Source organism: Choloepus didactylus, chromosome 9 (genome assembly GCF_015220235.1).
Source record: "Choloepus didactylus isolate mChoDid1 chromosome 9, mChoDid1.pri, whole genome shotgun sequence".
NCBI lineage: Eukaryota > Metazoa > Chordata > Mammalia > Pilosa > Megalonychidae > Choloepus > Choloepus didactylus.
The window spans coordinates 58,595,890-58,616,200 of record NC_051315.1 but is presented as its reverse complement, the minus strand read 5'-3'; the positions used below and the strand labels follow the sequence as shown (position 1 = coordinate 58,616,200).

Genomic DNA, 20,311 nt, shown 5'->3' with positions numbered 1-20,311 from the left:
TGCCTTATATATAGTAGGTGCATAATAAATATATTTTGGATAAAGAAGTGAATGGATGAAAGCATGGAGATAGTTACTATAATTTGGTATAGATTCTACTTAATTTTAATTGTCATCAACTATTAATTTCTTAAGTATAAAAATAATATAATTTCTTAAGTATAAAAATAATATACTCATTTCATTTAGCTTTGTGAGTTTATAAAGCTATACTCTTATATCTTGTATTGAAAGGCTTGTAATTATTCAATATTTCATTTTGATTTTGGAAGTAAATATTTATTTTTATCTTATGTAGGATTGCTTTGGAATTTTTGGATTCAAGAGCTTTTTGTAGAAACATCCCTCACTTAAAAGGAAAATCTGCCATGAAAAAACGACAATTGGAAATTTTGGGCTATCAAGTAATTCAGGTATAAAATACTCATGTAATTCTGACTCTAAAAAACCAAGAGACACTGACTATATGTGTGTTTCCTTTTAATAAGAAAGTTGCAGAATTACCTTTTTAATACATTAAAATATCTCTGATATATAACATTGCACCCCACCCCACCCCCAATTTTTTTTGGAAGTAGAAGAAGAAATAAAAATGATCGTTCCTTTTTTTGTCTCTAGGCTCCCTTGTTTTGTATATTATCTTACTAGTGAGAGAGGTATTATGGAGGTGGGAAGGGTTGATAAGAGAAAAAGGCTACTGTATAACGATAGAAGGGTATGTAGGAAAAACCATCTGTTGTTGGTATTGTAAAAACAGGAGAATAAAAGGAGCTGTAAGGCAGGAAAAGGTCTTCAGGGCATTGCTGGGGAAGAATGACCCATTTGGCTTCCAAAGAGGATTCAAAGTCTATGCTTACGTGAACTAATGTCAAAGGATTCCTACAGCTTGGTCAGTAGTTCTTACAAATCTTTTCTGATGTTTTAGTTGTTGTTGCTTTAAAACTCTTATTCAAACTACATTACTTTTTTAGATACCTCATTTTGAATGGAACTCTATGGCATTATCAACAAAAGATGCTCAAATGGACTACCTGAGAGAACGTATATTTGGAGAAGGCAAATCATGACTGTAATTGTAATTTAAAATTAGTTATCATTCTGTGTCATACTTGGACTTATTTTAATTAAAATAGTGTAGAATTTACTGGTTTCAAGGTTATTTGAATACCTCTTACAGTAAGTAGACATTAAAAATTTTTAAATGGAATACTTTCTCTACTATTTGGTTTGGAAATTGTTTAACATTCTTAATATGAAATACACATAACTTTTTAAAAATTTAAATAGTTTTCCATTCCTTCTTGGAATATGTACTATGTACCAGGAACTATTTTAGGCTTTGGGGATACTACATATCTTTCTGTGGGTGGAGTGAGACAACAGGCAAAATAAATGAATAAAATATACCTTAGATGATATTAAGTGCTATGGAGCATAATCCAGAAGGGGAATAAGAATATTGTGGGGGGTGCAATTTTAAATAGGATAATCTGGGAAAGGCTGGTTGAGGAGGTATTTGAGTAAAGACTTCAGGAGGTGAGGCTATCTGTGGGTAGAGTATTCCAGGCAGAAGGAAGAGTAGGTATAAAGATCCTGGTGTGTTTGAACAAAACAAGGAATCCAGTGTGGCTGTAGCAGAACAAGTGGAGGTGGAGAGTGAAATAGGAGAAAAGGTGAGAGACATGAGTCAAAATATATAGATCCTGATGGCTTCTCTGAGTGAGATGAGATTTTGGAGAGTTCTGTGCAAAGGAATAATAGGTACTCACATTTGAACTCACTCACTCTTGCTACTCTGTTGAGATAAGAAAAGACTGTGGTGAGGCAAGAATGTAAGCAGGGAAACCCATTCGAATAACCCAGGCAAGAAACAGATGGTGGTGTGGACAGAACAGTAGTGGTGGTGGTAATGAGAAGTGGTCAGATTTTTGGATATATTTTGAAGGTAGAGGCAACAGAATTTGTTCACTGATTGTATATGAAGTATGTAAGAAATAGAGTACTCAAGGAAAATTCTAAATTTTCATCCTGAGCAACTGATAAAGGGAAGCAAGGTGGGGTGGATGGGAGGATCACGAGTTTGGTTTTAGACATCTTGAGTCTGTGATGCCTTTCAGACATCTAAGTGGAGATACCAAGTAGATAATTCAAAAAATGAGTTTGGAGCTCAGAGGAGATCCAGACTCCTGAAGTTCTCAATGGTACTTAATGCCATAAGACTAGATAAAATTACTAAGCTGTGAATATAGAAGAGGTCTGAGGCCTGAGCTCTGGGGTACTCCAACAATACGAGGTCAAGAAGAAGAAGAAAGACTGCAAAGGAGACTGAGTAGGGATGGCCAGTGAAGTAGGAGAAAAAATCAGAAACAGATGTAGTCTAGAAGCCAAGTAAAGAAAGCATTTCAAGGAGGAAGAAGTGAGCAGTTATATCAGATGCTGCTAATAGGTCAGGTAAGATAACTGGGACATGTCCATCAGATTTAACAACATGAAAATCATTGGTAACCTTGAAAAGAGAAGTTTTGATGAAGTGGGTATGAAAACCTGACTGGTTCAAGAAAAACTGGCAGGAGGCAGAATATGAGTTTCCGATGATGGTATCCTTTCAACTCTAAATTTTTCTCTAGGAGTGATAACATTTGTGCTCAGCAGAAAGCCATTTTGTATGTAACTACCCTCAGGCCACCTGACGGGGCTGGAGGGAACTGGCCATCTGAAACTTGCTATCTTCTGACTCCATGACCCTCTAAATTCATACTGTCCCCAAATTAGTTGGCCGCCAGAATGCCTTCATCTTTAAGAATAATAGCTTTAAAATGTGTTCTCTCCCAAAGCAAATGATAGATTCTAATATGGTTCTCATATATAAGTATCTTAACAAGAACTAATCCCCGGGAAAGGGTAACATATTTTACTTTGAAACTTTTAAAATTAAATGATTAGACTGATGAGGGTTTATAAATTTTTTCCTCTCCTTTGGATATAAATAAATGAAAGTCTAGTTGCTCTTTACTTTAGATTCATTGAAATCTTGACTCAGTGACCCCCTGAGATGTTTTATACATATTGTTACACATAATCTGACTTTTCATGTACCATATTTCTTACTCTCCTTTCTCTAGGCTGCCTCTCCCTCTGATTCAAATGGTTTTCTTTATAAATAAATACATACACACACTTTTTCTTTGATGGTTTTTCTATCTAAATTACTGGGATTGTTAAAAACAAAAGCATTCTTTTTTTAATTAAGATATAATTCACCTACCTTTTAAAGTGTTCAATCAATCAGTGATTTTTAATACATTCACAAGGTTTTGCAACCATCACCACTGTCTAATTCCAGAATATTTTCATCATCCCCAAAAGAAACTTCATAAAAAGCATTATTTTTACAACTTGATTTTATGTCTACCTAAGTCAGCATTTTCTCTCCCAAAGTAATCAGGATTCTATTTCAAAGATCCAAAGTAAAACTAATTTTTGTTCAGTATATTTCAATATTTATGATAGAGAAAATAAAGCTGTATGAACAGGTATTCATGGAATGCCCCAAAATAGTTCCAAATTAGGCTTCTCAGAAAATACCATGTATGAGGAAAGAAGTCAAATATGTTTATGATAAGTGAGGCTGACAGATGGCATGTGACTAAGATAAAAATGATTTGTTGATGGCTTGCATATAGCTGAATGCGATATCCATGGACAGACAGGCGTCACTCTAATTATATATACTAAGAACAAAGAGCCTGAACGTAGGGCCCTGACATCCCAGACAAAAAGAATAATACAGTCACCTTTCTTGCCATCAGAAATTTTCAAACAGGTAGATCTTTCACGGAAACTATAGCTAAAACTTAAACCAATGAATAAAAACCATGCACCCTCTGCCCCCAATTCCTGTCCCAGAAGTTTTTAAAGAATCAATACATTTCTGCTCCTGACCCTCCTGCCACAGATGGTTGTAGTTAATAATGGCTTGAAGACTGTGATTTACTGGAAATCACAAACAGAATACACCAGTAAAAAGAATGGAGAAAAAAGAAAGACCATTTGAATTTGATTATTTTACTTAGAGAGTTTTCCCCTTCAAATGATACCCGTCCTTAAATAGCATTTCCAAAGTCTTCTCATGGCATGCAATCTTCTTTGCTAGAATGCATAGGATTCCTACCATATCTTGAAGCATTAGGGAAGATTTTTGATGTTTTTAATATATTCTTTAAAATGCAGTGTACAAATTTCATTCTCCAATTTCATTTGTAATAGAAAACGAGGGTAAAGGCACCTTAACAATGCAAATGAAAGGATCAGTAAACAAATTTAGGTACTTCTACAATCCAATAAGTGAGACAGATTAACAAATGAACAAAAAGAAATAATTTGTTCAACTTAGTATTTAATATCTTATCAGAAACCAGTTTTAAATGCTGATCGTTAACATTGAAAATTCAATGACTATGAGTTTTTGATTCCCACTGCTAATCTCTAAGACAACTTAGTGAATAATAGATTTCTACATGAATCTCTGTATAGGCTTTAAAAAAAAAAAAAACAGAATAAATCAAAGCCCTGTTATCCAAACACACCACCTCCCAATCTACTATGTTTTGTCACCTTCTTGTCTATAGTTTAGACAGTTTGAAGAGATTTAAACGTGTTGCTAGGCAACTAGCTCCTGAAGCATAACGTATTTCCTTCAACATCCCAGCCCATTCTTTTTTATCATCTTCAAACCTGATGGAGGAAAAAAATAAAAGTAATCAATAAACAGTTTTTAAGTAGCTTTTTAGTTCTACAGTCCTTCCTGGGTTAAAAATACAAATGTGGATCTTTAATAAGTACTGTGACCATATGGCCTTACAACCTACTAGCTGTTTCCCAGAGGAGGATGCACCTGCCTGATACAATAATATTTGAATTTCCCCTAAAATATGCATTGTCTGAATGAGTGTATGCTCAAACTACTGCCATAGTAATCAGAATGCCTAGGCTGTAAAGCTTTCTCTGGGAATCAAAGACTGTCCACAGATGAAGAGTAAGAGACAGTTAAGCAGTCATTCACCTTGTACGATAGAGATGGCTGGTCTCTATTAGTCAAGGTAAGGAGACTCTTCTTAAGCGTAAGAATTACGGGAGAGGAGCTGACTGTTAGTATCCTTAATTATGATTTCAACTCTTCCCCTATACAAGTGCCTAGCAAAACACCTGGCACATTCCTCTTCCCCTTTATTTTCCTGTTTGAGAACTACTCTTAGATTTATGCACTCTACTTTAGTAAGAACTGGTCCTTATCTCTGAATATTCATTGTTATAAAGGTACAGATAACATTAATTCCTTTGAAACCTATGTGCCTAATAGATACATTTCCTCTTCTTAGAATGCTCTCATGTCTTTGCATGAGAAACTCTCAAAAGTTGCCTTCTCTTTGAAGCGTTTTTGCCTTCCTCAAGCAGAGTTTGTTGCTTTCTCTTCAGTTTCACATACACTTTTATATATCATATTATCTATTATATCAATTATCACTACTATAATTCTTTTCCTGTATCTGTATTGTCAACAAGCCCAAAACTCTTTGAAGATACAGTCTTGTTACCTTGGTATTTTCCCTCCTCCAGAAGTTATCAATATCTAAATCATTCTATGAGCATGAATGAGATTTAAAATAATAATTATTAAAGTTAGCTGGCACCTACAGAAGATATGCCCTATCTGACTGAATTTCCTCAGTGTTCCAAATTTAACTCCCTTCAACAATTGAACTGTGCACTGAGTGATTTTTATATAGAAAAAAGTAGACAAAAATATTTTACCACTAATATAGGGAAGAATCCTAATCATATAAAATTCAAAGCAACAGGGTAAGACATAAAGAATGTTTTTAAATGTCCTAAAGAAAAAGTGACCATGTTTAAGCAATAGGAGGTTGAGGTTAAATAAGGCTTCAGAATGTTTGCTTCCTGGCAGTTATTATACTTTCAGCTAATAACACATGACCAATCGTAAATTATGGAATAATTTCAAGAAAAAATAGAAGTATGGATTTATTTTTTTACACATCACAGTAAGAGAGTCTACAAGTTTAAAATATGTTATACTGTTTGCATTGTCATCTCTTCACAAATGTGAACAGAGGTTCATTAGGAAATTGAGGGAAGATAGGCTTAAGACTCTGGCTCTCAACTGTAGTGCACATCAGAACCTGGAGGCTTGATAAACACAGATTGCTGGGCCCAACTCCTAGAGTTTCTGATTCAGTGGGTCTGAGGTGAGGCCTGAGAATTTGCATTTCCAACAAGTACCCAGGCAATGATGTTGGCACTTTGAGAAACACTGCAGTAGATCACTGATTCCCAAAATCGACTGCCCATTGGCATAACCTGGAAACATTAGAAGATATGGAAGCCTGGGTCTCATCCTCAGAGACTAACTTAATTGGTATGGAGTATTAACCTGGGCATCAGGATTTATAAAAGCTCCCAAAGTGATTCTAATATGCATCAAAGTGTGAGAATCATAACTCCAGATTATATTACCCAAATGGAAAATACCAGTACTTAATTTAAAATTTTACAGCCCCAAGCAGATGAATATCCTCCTCTTGCCTTTCCTGCATCAGTGGTTCCCAAACTTGTCTGCATATTAAAATCATCCTGGGATCTTTCAAAAATTCCAAAGCCCAGGCCAAACCCAAGACCAATTAAAATCACAATCAATGGGGGTGAGACAGAGGCATCAGGACGTTTTGAAGCTCCCTAAATAATTCCAATTTGCAGGCAAATTTGGGAACCACTGCCCTAGTTGCAAAATAAATTGCAATCAGAGAGCCTCCCTCTTCCAAGTTCTCCTCCGCAACATAAGGGCTATTTTTAGCAGGATATGTTGTATTTTCCTTTGTGCCTACCACTTACTCCTTCTGGAGCAGCTTGGCTTTTGACCATCATTAGGAATCAGGCTGGCTCTTGTGAGGTTTAGCTATTGATATCACCATTCCTTAACACCAGTGCTTCTCAACCCTGGATGCATTACAATCACCTGGAAATGTTTTAGAAAATTACTGATAGCCAGGCTCTACTCCAAGAAATTCTGATTTAACTCATCTGGATTAAGGCTCAGGCACTGGTACATTTTAAAAGCTCCCAAGTGATTGTAAAGTGCAGCCAGGGTTGAGAATCAATGGTTATTCACCTTTGTATCTGGCCCTGTTTTCCAAACCCTAACCTTTCCACTGCTCTATTATTTCATCCCCTTTTTGTAATGCTTCTAGCCTTTCCCCATCTCATTCTCTTGCTAATTTTAGCCTTTCTGGAAATCTCCAGGTTTTTCCTCTTCCTCCCTCTTTTTGGGGGTCGGGGGGTAGGGAGGTAATAGTTAATTTCCTTTTATAGCCACTTTTTTCTGGCCTTTTTGCTGGCCAAGAATAAAAGGAAATGAGGCCCATGCACAAAAGAATTGTTTGGTTAAGCAACCAGCCCTTTAGCCTTCCAGTTAACCAGCTGGGAATAAGGCATCTGGTTCAGGTACAGAACAAATCATATCTAATTTTGCCCTCAAGTTCAGTGGTGTGCTTTCAATGATCAGGTAGCAGTGATGCTCTTCCAAAACTGTACTCAAATGTACAAAAAATCACTTGGGAATTTTGTTAAAATGCAGATTCTGATTCAGTGGGTCTGGGGTAGGGCCTGAGAGTCTGCATTTCTAAGAAGCCCCCAGATGCCAATGTGCTGCTGGTGCACAGACAACACTTTAAGTAGCAAGGGTCTATGCGATCCGGTTACAAGCTAGATAAGAGAACATATATTTTGCATTGATGTTTGCTGCATCCAACCTTGGATCATGTAGCCTGGCTGACAAAGAAAGCATCAGCTTGGCAGTTTCTGCATGAGTGTACACCATGAGCTAACTTATAATCACTTTGGGCACCCACGACCTACCTCCTGTAAACTTCAGTAAGAAAGAGCAGTGCTTGGGCTCAAGGCAGACACATGGGATATCCTGATGGTTATCAGACATCTAGACATTAAGCACTGCTTCTGACTACTCTGTTACTTTGTATAACACAAATTTAAACTTCTGTTGCCAAGATTTCCTGGATACACCTTAGTGTCATGTGACATGAACTGCATTAGTAACTATGGTAAAATCCTCTTTAAAAAAAACTCATTTTTAAGCCTAACTGTAAAATCATTTAATTGTATAACAATGGCAAGTGTCATACTTAGGGAGAACTGCCCAGCACTTATCTGGGAGGTAAAATGGATTGCTTTTACTTTTTTCTTTTTAAAAAGCTTTTTGTTAATTTAATCTTCAAACAAGTGGAAACCATTAAAATTAGATTCAAAATATGACTAATGAATTCATGGAAAATTCAAGAGGTTAAATATGTTTCTTCAGAACTCAAACAACTTTGATAGAAAGGTAGTTAGTTTGGAAGTAGCCTTTGCTTTACTGGATGTCTAGAGCATTAGACTTTTAGAGCTGGAATGGAGCTTACAGGGTCAATAGTTCAACTCTCACTTACTGATTCTTTCCCAAGCCCACAGCTAATTAGAGGCAGTACTTGATTAAGTAAAAGTGGCATGTGCAAAAGTTCAGTTTGGTTCAAAGAGTGTTTATGTTACAACCAGGAAGGAACTTACATGTTGGGAAAGTCTAGCTTATTACTTACTACAAAATTGTTTGTTTTATAGATTATCAGAAAACTGACGAAATACTTGGTTAAGAAAATTGGAGTGAAAAAAACTTACTTCCATATGTCATTGACTTCAGTGGGTGCAAACTCTTTAGACTCCAGTTGAATCATAGCAAAACCACCAATGGCATACAAGGATCCAGCTAGGCTGACCAAACTGATGGAGCTTCTTTCTTGGGGAAATTCTTGCATTGCTTCCCATCTAAGTAGTATTGAAAATATGGTCAAATATTGAAAACATAAAGAAATGCCAAATGTATTTATTGAACAATTATAAGGAAATTATAATTTAAAAATTCAAATAACAGGCACCCCAAATTAGAAGACTAAGGGCAGTTTGCTAATGGGAAATATTTAAATATTCCTTCATTTGAAAGATATAACCACATTTAGATATAAAGCCCTCAATATGTCAATCCTAAAATACTTCCTTTCATTGATTAGCACTTTAACAGTGGTTTTCAAAATGTTTGCCACAAACTGGGTTCCTGGGCCCCCAATGTGCTTACTTTGTTAGATTTCATTTGAATGCTAATACAAAATTTTAAAACTCTGATATCCAGCATACTCAAGAAATTGCCAATTCCTTTGCAATTGAGATAATTATAAGGATAGTTTAGAAAATGGGAATATAAAATTTCTTTTTATTCTTATATTTCACCTTTTTCATAAAGGTTTTAAGGGAAATTTTTAATGTTAACAGCCATATGAAATAGGTCAACTAAAATTAAAACCAATCAAATTAACAGAAATATCAGGATTCTAAAAAGAATTAGTCATGTTGGAGGCTCTCTATTCCATTACTGCGACATTAAAATTGAAACTGTAGTTTTTCTTTAAAACATCCTATTTTTCTAATTATAAAAATAATATATACATTGCAGAAAATCTAGAAAGTACAAAAAGGCATAGAAGAAAACACATATCCCCCATGAGTCTCCAGATGTAATCGCCAGCAACATTTTCGTGTGATTTTGTCATTTTTAAAAAAGCCTTTAAACTTATAGATAAGTATTCATACATATGACCAAACTAAGAACACAGTGTATTTCCAATTTTGTATGCTGCTTCTTTAACTTCTATAGATCATGTAGTCTTAAAAATATGATTCTTAACAACTATTTAAAAATCATTCCTTAAAAGTTCCTATTGATTTTTGGATAACTAAAGTCTAACTTGTAATAAGGTATACATGTTTCCTTAAAAAAATGGTGCTCCAATTTTTTCTTCATTTGTAAACCATGAGTATAAAAGAATATGGTCATCCAGATGTGTAAGCTCAAAAATTTGACAAACAGTAATTTTACATAAAGAATACCTATCAAATATCTTTTCACATTAACTTTAAGCCAGTAAAAGCATAAAAGTGAAAATTTTAAGAAAATTATAAGGTGCATAAAATAATTAAACTTCTGAAGCTTTCATAATTTACAAATTTCAGTCATAAACAAGCTAAGGGAAGGTCTGTTGATCCTTAAAGAAACCACATATCCACATATTTCAAATCAATATAACTCTATAAAGACATGTATATCCATCTACATATATACAATTATTCAGAAATATTACCTTTGAATGACTAAATTTACAAAGTTATTACATTAATAACAAGCAAGGGTAAATAGATCAACTCCAACATTAACTTGAGGGTTCTGTGCTCCAAATAACAAACACATGTGATGCACCAAAATATTAGGCGTTTCACACCCAACAATAGCAGCAGAATCCCAGATGAAACTACTTCCTCTTTAATCTTCTCCCCATGTCCTAATCAGAAAGCTTAATTTTTTCCTCCAAAATGAAAAATTAAAATGTACACTGATTCATATGCTCTGGTAAGATGAAACAACTCACTTATTGGTTGTGAGGTCAAAAGCTTCAACTGAAGCCGAAAGACCGTCTTCAGTGACACCTCCTGCAATCACAATTTTGCCTTTATGGATGGCTACTCCAAACATGGAACGAGGGATTTTCATTGGAGCCAGATCCTTCCAATCTCCTTTTTTTGGGTTGTAGATAAACACCCTGTTTGTACACTTTCTGTAAACATAAAAGGCAATAAAATGTTCCTTTTAGAACCTTCATAGAGTTTTTGAAAGAAGTAACCTATTATTAACTAATAATTTAGCTTTGCTTCTCGTATGAAACATAGTGTGGCAGAAGATCACAAAAACTCCAAGGTATTCTTAATTTCACATATGCCACTAAGCAAAGGACAATTCCAAATGACAGGACCAAAACTATTTTTTAACTTAATTACACTACTGGAAGCTAGGGTACCTTTACTTCTAAGCAACTGCCTAGATAGAGTAGATTTTAATCCTATTTGCTCCTAAATTAAAAAAAAAAGACATGAATAGAGTAAAAAAAAAAACATAAACCCTTTATTGTGTCCACTAACAATGTTAAGTTTATTATTTGAATATACTTAGTAATGAATCAGTTTAATAAAATTAAGTATGAATGTACCTATTTTTAATTTAACTATGTAAAATGATCATTCCATTTTACTCTACCACTAATATTTCCATGCATTTTAAGAAATCTGGGATGACAGATTAGACAACCAGTCATCTAAGCTTGATGAGTAATGAGACAAACCTGGACTCATCTGCATTCTTCTGAGTATGTTCCTTCTGGTTCCTTAAATTTATCCATAAATTAGAAATGGGAGTTCAGAATTCCAAATACTAATTGATTAACTGGTAAAAACCCACAACTTTTTTGTGCAATTTTTTTCTTTAAATAAATAATTATATCTGGTTTAGAAGAATTTCCTCTAATATTTGATTATGGGTATCACTTTAAGTAAAATTAGATAAAAGCATGTTGAATTCTGTGGTAGTAACTAGTGCAATTCAGTGCCTTCTTTTAGATAATGACTCATTTCAAAGTTTTGAATTTGGCATTTGTCAAGCAATGCTATCCTGACTATTCACATTCGCAAGATTAATATATTCTTACGGACAAAACCTGTATGCTTCTTACTGACATATCAATTTCCTAGTTACTAATACTAATTGAAGGAAACAATTTAAATTATTTGGCAAGGTTCCTATGTTTTAGAAGTCAGAACACTGCTTAAGACAGATAGATACTCCATTCCATTTACTCAGGAAAAATGCCGGAATAACACTTTGGGGGTTTATAATTTACTTTGCTTAAAATAATCATTTGATGGAAATAGCTGGGATTAAGGAGGATATAGAAATTTCAGAATATATTAGCTTTGAATATGAATAGATTATATTGAAACTACTGCTTTCTAAAACCACATTTTCTGTGCTAATTTATCATTTTTATTGAATAATAAACCATTAACTATCAACTCCAGAATATAGAGGGGTTTACTTCTAGCACATTTCCATACTTTACTCATCTTCCCTGCTTTGTCCTTACAATTCTCAATTCTGGCTCTCTCTCCAGGATTAGACCTCTCTATTAATTAAACAGGCTGGGCAAATGATGACAAGCCAAATAAGGCCACTTTCAGGGGCAGGAGGTTAGTTCTGTTCACAGTCTAACCGAAAACGTTTATTTTACCATACCGGTTATTGGCTTACTCACTAACTTCTGGAGCAGTTTGAAATTTCTCCTCCCTTTGAATTGTAAGGTCTCTTTCATAATTACTTATCCCTTGAGAACTGCCCAGCAATCAAGTTATGTTTATATATGAAACTTGGTGTTTTTTTTGTCACAAGAGAGTGGGTATACCAGGGAGTATCTGTCCTGTTTGATCAGTGCCTTTTTCTGAATGTTTGTTAAATATTTTGAATATCACCTGTGCCTAGGAGTGAAATGTTAATGAAAAAATAGCTGCACTCTTTTCAGTCACCATGCTTTTTGGTTTCAAATTCAAAGTTCCCTTTTATGGATGTAAAGTATTTTTTATTTTATATGCTATTGTTTAAGCAATTATATTATAAATTATATTTTAAAATTATATTAAAGAGATAACATTTAATTTTTATGTATGCATGGCTAAATGAATAAGAAAACTCATTGGATTTAATGTAGTAAAGTACAGTTACAAATCAGCTAAATAAAAGACTTTATTATCTCTTAAATACTGCTACTCCACTGTAAAACTGCTTATAATGGAAATATTATGCTTGTTTCCTAGCAGTATACATTTACTTTAGCAACTTTTAAATTTTAGTTTTCCTTTAGAAATATTTATAATATCCTCCAATAACTTTTCAAAATTTTATTTTGAAATTATACTTTCAAAATATTATTGGGTAGGGACCAAATTTCATTTCATTTTGAAGAGTCAAATGAAAAGAAGCAGTCCTTGTAATAAAAAAAAAAAATCATTTGTCTAAATCATAAGGAAATTCCAGGATACTTACTTATCATCTGTTTTTCCTCCCAGACAATATATCATCCCATTATGTGAAATCACATTATGGCCATAGACTTTGATAGGAAGCTTTTTTACTTCGTTCCATTTTACAGCCCTAGAATTAGAAGACAATAGAATTTATATGCTTTCAATAAATACCAGGTTCTAAAAATGCAAATATATTGTAGGCACTCATACAACTGATGCTTAGGGAGCAGGAATGTCACACCAACTTACACAGGGTCATAGCACAATACTGAATCCAGCGAAGCCTCTGTTTGAAGGTCTTTGCCTGCAACTACATAGATTTTGTCATCTACCTCTCCCAGACCAAAGAGACACCTGGCTGAGGGCAGAGGAGGAAGTCCAATCCACTCAGATGATACGTTGTCAAGCTGAAAAAGTATATGAGGAATTGTGGAGTTTGTTAGGAAAAAAAAAGTCACAGGTGTATCAAAAAATTTACACTATACTGTATGTGTTGTTTAAAATTTATTGAGATAGTCAACTATCTGGCAAGTAAAATAAAACTACAATTCAAATTTAACATATTTCAGCTCTGACTTACCAAGAAGAATAAGAAAACCTACGTGGCTTACCAAAACAGCTAAAATTACCGAAATCTTCAAATTTTCTTCCCATGTTGCCTTGTTCAGCTTTGAAGCAAGGAATCTTAATATTTTTAGGACACTGGGGAAAGAGAGATTGTCACAGCAGGGGGGGGTCACAGTATGGGAGTAACCTCCGCATACTATATTTAACATGCTCCCCAAGGCGGCACCAGGACAGGACAGGACAGCTGGACCTGTCGCTCAGTCCACAGACAACTGGGAGGTTAAGCAATATCTTTTTTCTTTCCTTTTAAATTTTTTAAGTTCTCTGTTTCCACTTGCAACTCTATGACACCAAAGCACAAGAAAACTTTTCTGAGGGAGTGCAGCCACAGATCGGTTCTCTCTGGTGCTAATTCTAAGTAGCAGAAGAAAAATTAATGGATCCTAGAACCACTAGATACCAAGAATAGATGCCAATATAAAAGGTTGTGGTATAGAACATAATTGACAGCATTGAATTATATATTTGCATATGGTTGAAAGGGGAAGTTTTAGTTTGTATATATGTTACTAGAATAAAAATAAAAATAAAAAAAAAACCATAGGACTGTACAACACAGTGAACCCTAATGTAAACCATGGACTACAGTTAATAGCACAATTATAAAAATGTTCACTCATCAATTATAACAAATGTACCACATTAATGCAATGTGTTAATAATAGTGTGGTATATGGGAACTCTATTTTATGCATGATTTTTCTGTAAACTTACAACTTCTTTAATAAAAATATTTTAAAGGATTGTGGTATAGGGAGGGGTCTCTGTAGAAGTCTGTTTATAAGTTCAGTTAAAGCAAAGCACTAAAGATGAATAATCAAGATAAGTGATTTTATCCCCACATGTGCATTACTAGTTTTGCATTTCCTAATTTCAACATCTAGATTATAATAACTAATATTTCCATTTAAGAAAAAAATTCTTGGATCAAGCGGGTGAAATGTAGTATAGGAGAAATAAGAATGAATATTTATGGATTTTGACTCTGTGATAGGGTCTGTACTCAATGCTTTACACATATCATCTCATTTTGTTCTCCAGGATAGGTACTTTCCTTGTGCCCATTTTACAGATGAAGAAACTGAGGCACAGAAAGGTAAAATAATGTGCCCATGGTCACAGAGCTTTTAAATAGAATTCAAATCCAAGCTATCTAAATGCAAAGTTTATTATCAAAAATGGAAACAGCACCCATCATAATCTCAAAACTGCAGATTTAATCCCCACATTGTACAGCATTGTCTACCTTCCCGTAATATCCCTTGTGGGACACTTTTTACAGCAGATGGAACAGTAGGCTGCCTGCCAGGCTCTTCTATAGACGGGCCGTGTGATCTTGGCCAGGCTAGCTAACCTCTCTGGGTTCCAGTTTCCTCATCCTTAAAATTAGGGTTTGGACCTAGATTACTTTAAGATCAGGCACTGTTCAAAAATTCAATGAATCTATTAATTCTGTGAAAAAAATTCACTTACTTAGATAAAGATACTCATAATCTATGTATACTGTGCAATGAAAGGATAAAATACTCCTAAATTAGACAAATATGATCAAGCTGAAAAATACAAAACCTTCAATCTGCATACAAATATTTTCTTATGAGTCATAACCCTCCTTCATAGATCTTATTCTGGTATTTTATTCTTCTATGTGCCTATAAAAACAGCAAGGCATGGGTAGTAACAGGGAGTTAACACAGCAGTTGACCCTTCCCACTTTGTATAACTGTTCTCGTAGCAGTGAAGAACATAAAGCAGGTTTCTTGGACTAGAAATGAGAAACCATGTCAATAAAAGTAATGGTAGTAACAGGATGGAAGAGAATAATGATAAAGATTAAAGTGAATACTTGAAAGTAAACGATTTGGGTTGTGGATGTATTTAATTAAAATTAATTATGTATTGCAAAGTATGGACTATAGGTAACAGTAATATTTTAATACTCTTTCATCAACAGTAACAAATGTACTACACCAATATTATGGGTCCATAATGGGGGTGGGTAAAGGATATGGGGAGATCTGGGTTTCCTTTTCTTCTATTTCTTTTTTGGAGTAAAGAAAATGTTTTAAAATTGATAATGGGATTGTATGCACAACTATGTGACACTATGAGCCAGTGATTGTACACTTGAAATGGTTTGTATGGCATGTGAATATATCTCAGTAAAACTGTATTAAAAAATTAAATATGAAATGGAACAAAAAAAACTTATAGGAGTTTTCTGGAATTATTCCATAGCTATAACTATTCCCTGGAGCTACCATTTCTAGGTAGGTATATATCCATCCATTTATCTATCTCTCTCTCTTGATGTCCCGGATGGCAGTTATCATTCAATTTATCCTTTCTGAAATTGATCTGAATTTAAAATTAGAGCTTAGGAAATTTCCTGGCCTGCATTCAAACACTTAGGATTACAGCTACTATTTTATGTTTTAATTCATAATTAACATTCTGCACTGAAATTCTAAAATTAAGAAACATGATTAACATGTACAGTTACATACATTTTTCAAGACAGAAAAAAAGCTGATTAATGGTAGTATTTTTTGTACACAGTATGTCACACACGTTGAGAGCATACTGTTATAGTGGCACAACATTCTACACTTACTTATCTCTGGCCTTTCCAACACAAGTGCCATAAGCCCCAAGCCACAATTAGCTATGACCTAAAAACTCTTCTGAGCTAGTTCTAAGCCAGAAAATACTGATATTCACATTATTGAAGAAAAAGGTTAAGCTACTGATTCCTTCATAAACTGATAAAGTATAATTCATTGATAATATGGAACAAATGCTCTTCAAACAAATTACAGAGAGTCTTTAGTTTAGGATTTGTTTTCTTGGAAACTACTGTGTTTTCACAAAACAGATTGTTAATTCTAATAATGTCTTAGTACAACTCTGATCCAAATAAATATGGTCATCAACAAAAACTTCTAAATATAATTAATCAATTTAAACTAGTGACACTCATGTAGACAGTTTTTCCTGGCAGGTTATCCAAAGTATGTGGAATACATACATGAGCTTTTTTCATTTTCAACATTATATTTTAGGCAGTAACCATAAAAAATGATGAAATACTACTGCTAAGAACTTCAAATTAGTTCAAGGAAACTTAGAAAAAGGTAAAAAATCTAACCAATTATTACTTCTTTGTAATGTGGTAAGTACTTTCAGGAAAACACATTAACCTACTTTTCAGTAAGAATATACAAGATTAAATTTAGTTTTTATTAAAATACTGGGGTTTGAGGGATTATGGTCATTATCAACTATAAACATGGCATTTGGGGTAATAAGAGTATCGAGAAAATCTGAGTGATCATTTAAGGATTAATTAGAACTTCATTCTTCACCAAACCTTTTATTAACTATTAACAAGCAGCCAAATTAAGTGATCTAGAATATTCTCTGTCAACCCTCTAAGTAGTGTACGTGCAAGGGAACTGGAATAAGACGTCAATTAGAATATAATGCAAGCAGCCTGAGTAATTCACAAATTGGTAACTAAATGGTACCATCCTTCCCTTCATACCTCTATTTATTTGAAAATAGTCTTTCTTACCTGGAAGAAGTAAGACTGTAGAGGTTGATCTTTATTCTCTTCATCCACATATAGTCCTCCTACCACGTATACCTGATTTTGTTTGGTAACAATGCTGGAATGATTTCTGGGAATCTGCTCGGCCAGTGCAGTAAGGTAGCATTCATTTTCTGTGGGATCATAAGCTACTGCCGCTGTGTCATTAACTAAAAGAATGAGGTCTTTGACAAACATTCCATGCCTGGGAATGTCATTCAGGTAACCAGGAAGTAAATCTTCATCACCAACATCACCATTCACCTCAGCAGCCCCAGTCTTCTCTGCATTTTTGCTAGGTTCTGGGAGTTTGCCTGCAAAGGCATCTTTTAGAACTTTGATTTTTTTCTGGATTTCAGGGTTGCTTTTAATGATATCATCTTTCTCAACACGATCTTTAAAATATTTTTCTGTCATAAGGCGAAAACGGATGCAATCAAACACTTCACTGAGGTTTTTAACCCTGTTTTCTTTGTCTGTTCGTACCCATTTCATTACTGCCTCATATACCGCTTCTTCCTTTTCTACATTTAGGCTATCATTTGAAATGACCGAGATCAGTTCCTGTGGAGAAAGTTGCATAAAGTCCTCTTCCTTACAAATCTGCACAAAGCGATCAGAAACAAATTCACGGGCAGAAATGGCAAGTCTTGGGCAGTCAAGAAGTAGTCCTAGTCTTAGGATGGCCAAACAGTTACCAGGAGCAAGTCTTTTTTGAAGATAAGAGACGCAGACAGTGAAAACTGAGGGGATCTGAAAACGGCTGGCCAATGCAAAAATATCTTGCACATTTCCATCATTGAGATCAATACTGGCAGAGTACAGGTATTTGATGATTAAGTCAAGAATAACAGGATCCACATTATCTAGTACTACCTCCTTTTTTTTCTCCTCATCAATTTCAGATAAAAAATACTCACGGAAGTAAGGACTACAAGCTGACAAAATCAATCTGTGGCAAGGAAGACTTTTCTCACCTGCTTTTAGGGTGCAATCGATGAATTTTTTCTCTTCCAGGAGATCTTTTAGACCATCCTGAAGAAGCGTGGATTGGTAAAGCCGCAGTTCCTCTGTGAGTTCCCGCTGGGAATCCATTTTGTGAGTAACCTGGGTGAGGAAGGGGACACTGAAGTCCTTAGCTCCTTGTAGCACACAGGTCTAGCTGTAAAAAAGGCAGATCAGTGTACTCTGCCCAGCTTGAAGCCTTTGCAATTTAATCCCATTAGCTAAATATAGATACCAACTCTGACAACGGGAATTTAGGAGAGCTAGTTTGGAAAGGAGTTGTTCTTGCAGCTGTTACAGATTGAAAGGAACAACTGGAACTTTTAATCACCAAGGAGACAGCTAAGAAACAAGACATTTAAGTGAAGTGGAAAGTTTTAAAATTGGTAAAGCATTAAGAGATAGGTAATAAAGGCTACCTCAAGAAAATGTTTATTGAATTAACAGAATACTGAATCATAAAAATGAGTCAGTTCTCTAAAAATGGTCTAGTGGCAAGTTACTTGGCTCCTTGAGTTAGTGATGCAAAGGTCAAGAATATGAGGTGAGCTCATTTGAATACTCGTAAGCAAGATCCCCTTTCCAATAAATGTTACACATAAACTTGTTTTCTACTTGTAAGAGTGGGATATATATTTTTCTTTTAAAAGTAAGAAACTTAAAGACTTTAAACAATGTACTATAATTACAGGGTTTTTTTTTATTGTGGTAACATGTATGTAACAAAATTTCCCATTTTTCATAGTTTTTTAAAACCTTAAAATAATAATACCCCCAACATAATTGAAAAAATAAATGCAGAGAAACTGCTAATCTTTTCCTATTCTTAAGTGGGGAAAAAAACTATAATTAGTATTGAATTAAATAATAAAATAATTTTAATTTGTTCATATCCGGCCTTGTTCTCTAAAGGATTTGAGGTGGCAAACAATTTTTTTAAAAAGTAAAATAAAGGCAAAACAATTAAAAGGAATCATAAAGGCCAGCAAAAAAACCCAGAAATAGTTGAAAGTCAAGACAAGGGAAAGAAAACCCACACACATATAAATGTGATCACAAAAATGTTCTGTAGTTTTAAATGTTGAACATTATGTTTCATAAACGTTAAAAACAGAACAGATGTGATCCAAAGAGAATAATGTTATCAATAGAGCATAATCTAATCAGGATGAGGTGCTATATTACCCATACAATTTTGAAAACAAGCTTTTGGAAAAAACAGGAATATATAATTAGAATCATAATGTAAGTTGTTGATTCTAGCAATACCATATTAATTATGGAATGCAGAAGTCATGATTTGAAAGAAAACCAATCATTTATATAAAGATGGCATTCTATACTTCTTCATGAAATATTTTATTACATAATCATATTGTCACATTTTCTGAACTCATTGGGCTCTATGAATACTGTAATTTCACAAGTTAATATTCTTAAACATGGCTGCAGAAACTAAGTTCCATGAAGACAGGAACTGTTTATGGTTTTTTGTTTGTTTGTTTTTTGTCTGTTATGTTCAGTGCTATAGCCCCAGTGCCTAGGAGGTGCTCCATAAATATCTGTCAGATGAATGCCCTCAGATCAGATAGTCAAATATTTTTTTAAACTTTAAGATCTTTATCCATGAGTAACACTTTTTTCTTTTATTTTACATCACAATGAAGTCAATGGTACTGTCAGCTGCTAAAACAGCTGAAAGAAGAGCTCATTAACTCTTTTTCCATTTATAGATGCCACCAAAGGTTTTAACACACTAGAAAAAGCTAACAGCTGCTCCCTTGTTTAAACAATAAATGACTCATTTCTCTGGACATGCAGCACCTAACATTTGAAAAGATAAATGAGTCAGACGCAAAGAGTATGGTACAACATTTGAGATTAGTCCTTAATACTCAGCAACTTTATAGTTTCTTTTGCTTGAAAATAGTATTTAAATAATATTCCTGGCAGTATTTTTTTTGTGACTGGTACAACTTTTCAACCTTTTTTCCCTAATACAGTTATAACTCCCTCCTTTAAAAATGCAGAAATCAGTCTCTGTTTAAATGAAAAAAAAAAGAAACC

At 34.2% G+C, this 20,311-nt stretch overlaps 2 protein-coding genes across 5 annotated transcripts in view; one reads left to right on the top strand and one right to left on the bottom strand.

Annotated features, from left to right (window-relative positions):
- The window catches only part of FASTKD1 (FAST kinase domains 1), a 54,789-nt gene extending 53,496 nt beyond the window's left edge, over positions 1–1,293 (top strand). For 3 of the 4 annotated variants that reach the window (XM_037850514.1, XM_037850513.1, XM_037850515.1), the window contains 2 exons: positions 299–413; positions 972–1,144. In XM_037850514.1, coding sequence (XP_037706442.1) covers positions 299–413; positions 972–1,067 — 211 coding nt within the window. In that variant the 3' untranslated portion in view covers positions 1,068–1,144. Of the gene's footprint in view, positions 1–298; positions 414–757; positions 890–971 lie in introns of all 4 variants that reach the window. The other variant, XR_005218966.1, reaches the window with a different exon arrangement.
- A 3,164-nt stretch (positions 1,294–4,457) lies between these two features.
- Positions 4,458–18,477, bottom strand: KLHL41 (kelch like family member 41). The gene is made up of 6 exons (XM_037849988.1): positions 17,225–18,477; positions 13,273–13,430; positions 13,043–13,150; positions 10,545–10,730; positions 8,746–8,892; positions 4,458–4,734 (listed from the first exon to the last, which is right to left on the bottom strand). Exons 1-6 carry the CDS (start codon positions 18,332–18,334, stop codon positions 4,623–4,625), a joined length of 1,821 nt encoding a protein of 606 aa, XP_037705916.1. The 5' UTR covers positions 18,335–18,477; the 3' UTR covers positions 4,458–4,622.
- Between the last annotated feature and the right edge of the window lie 1,834 nt (positions 18,478–20,311).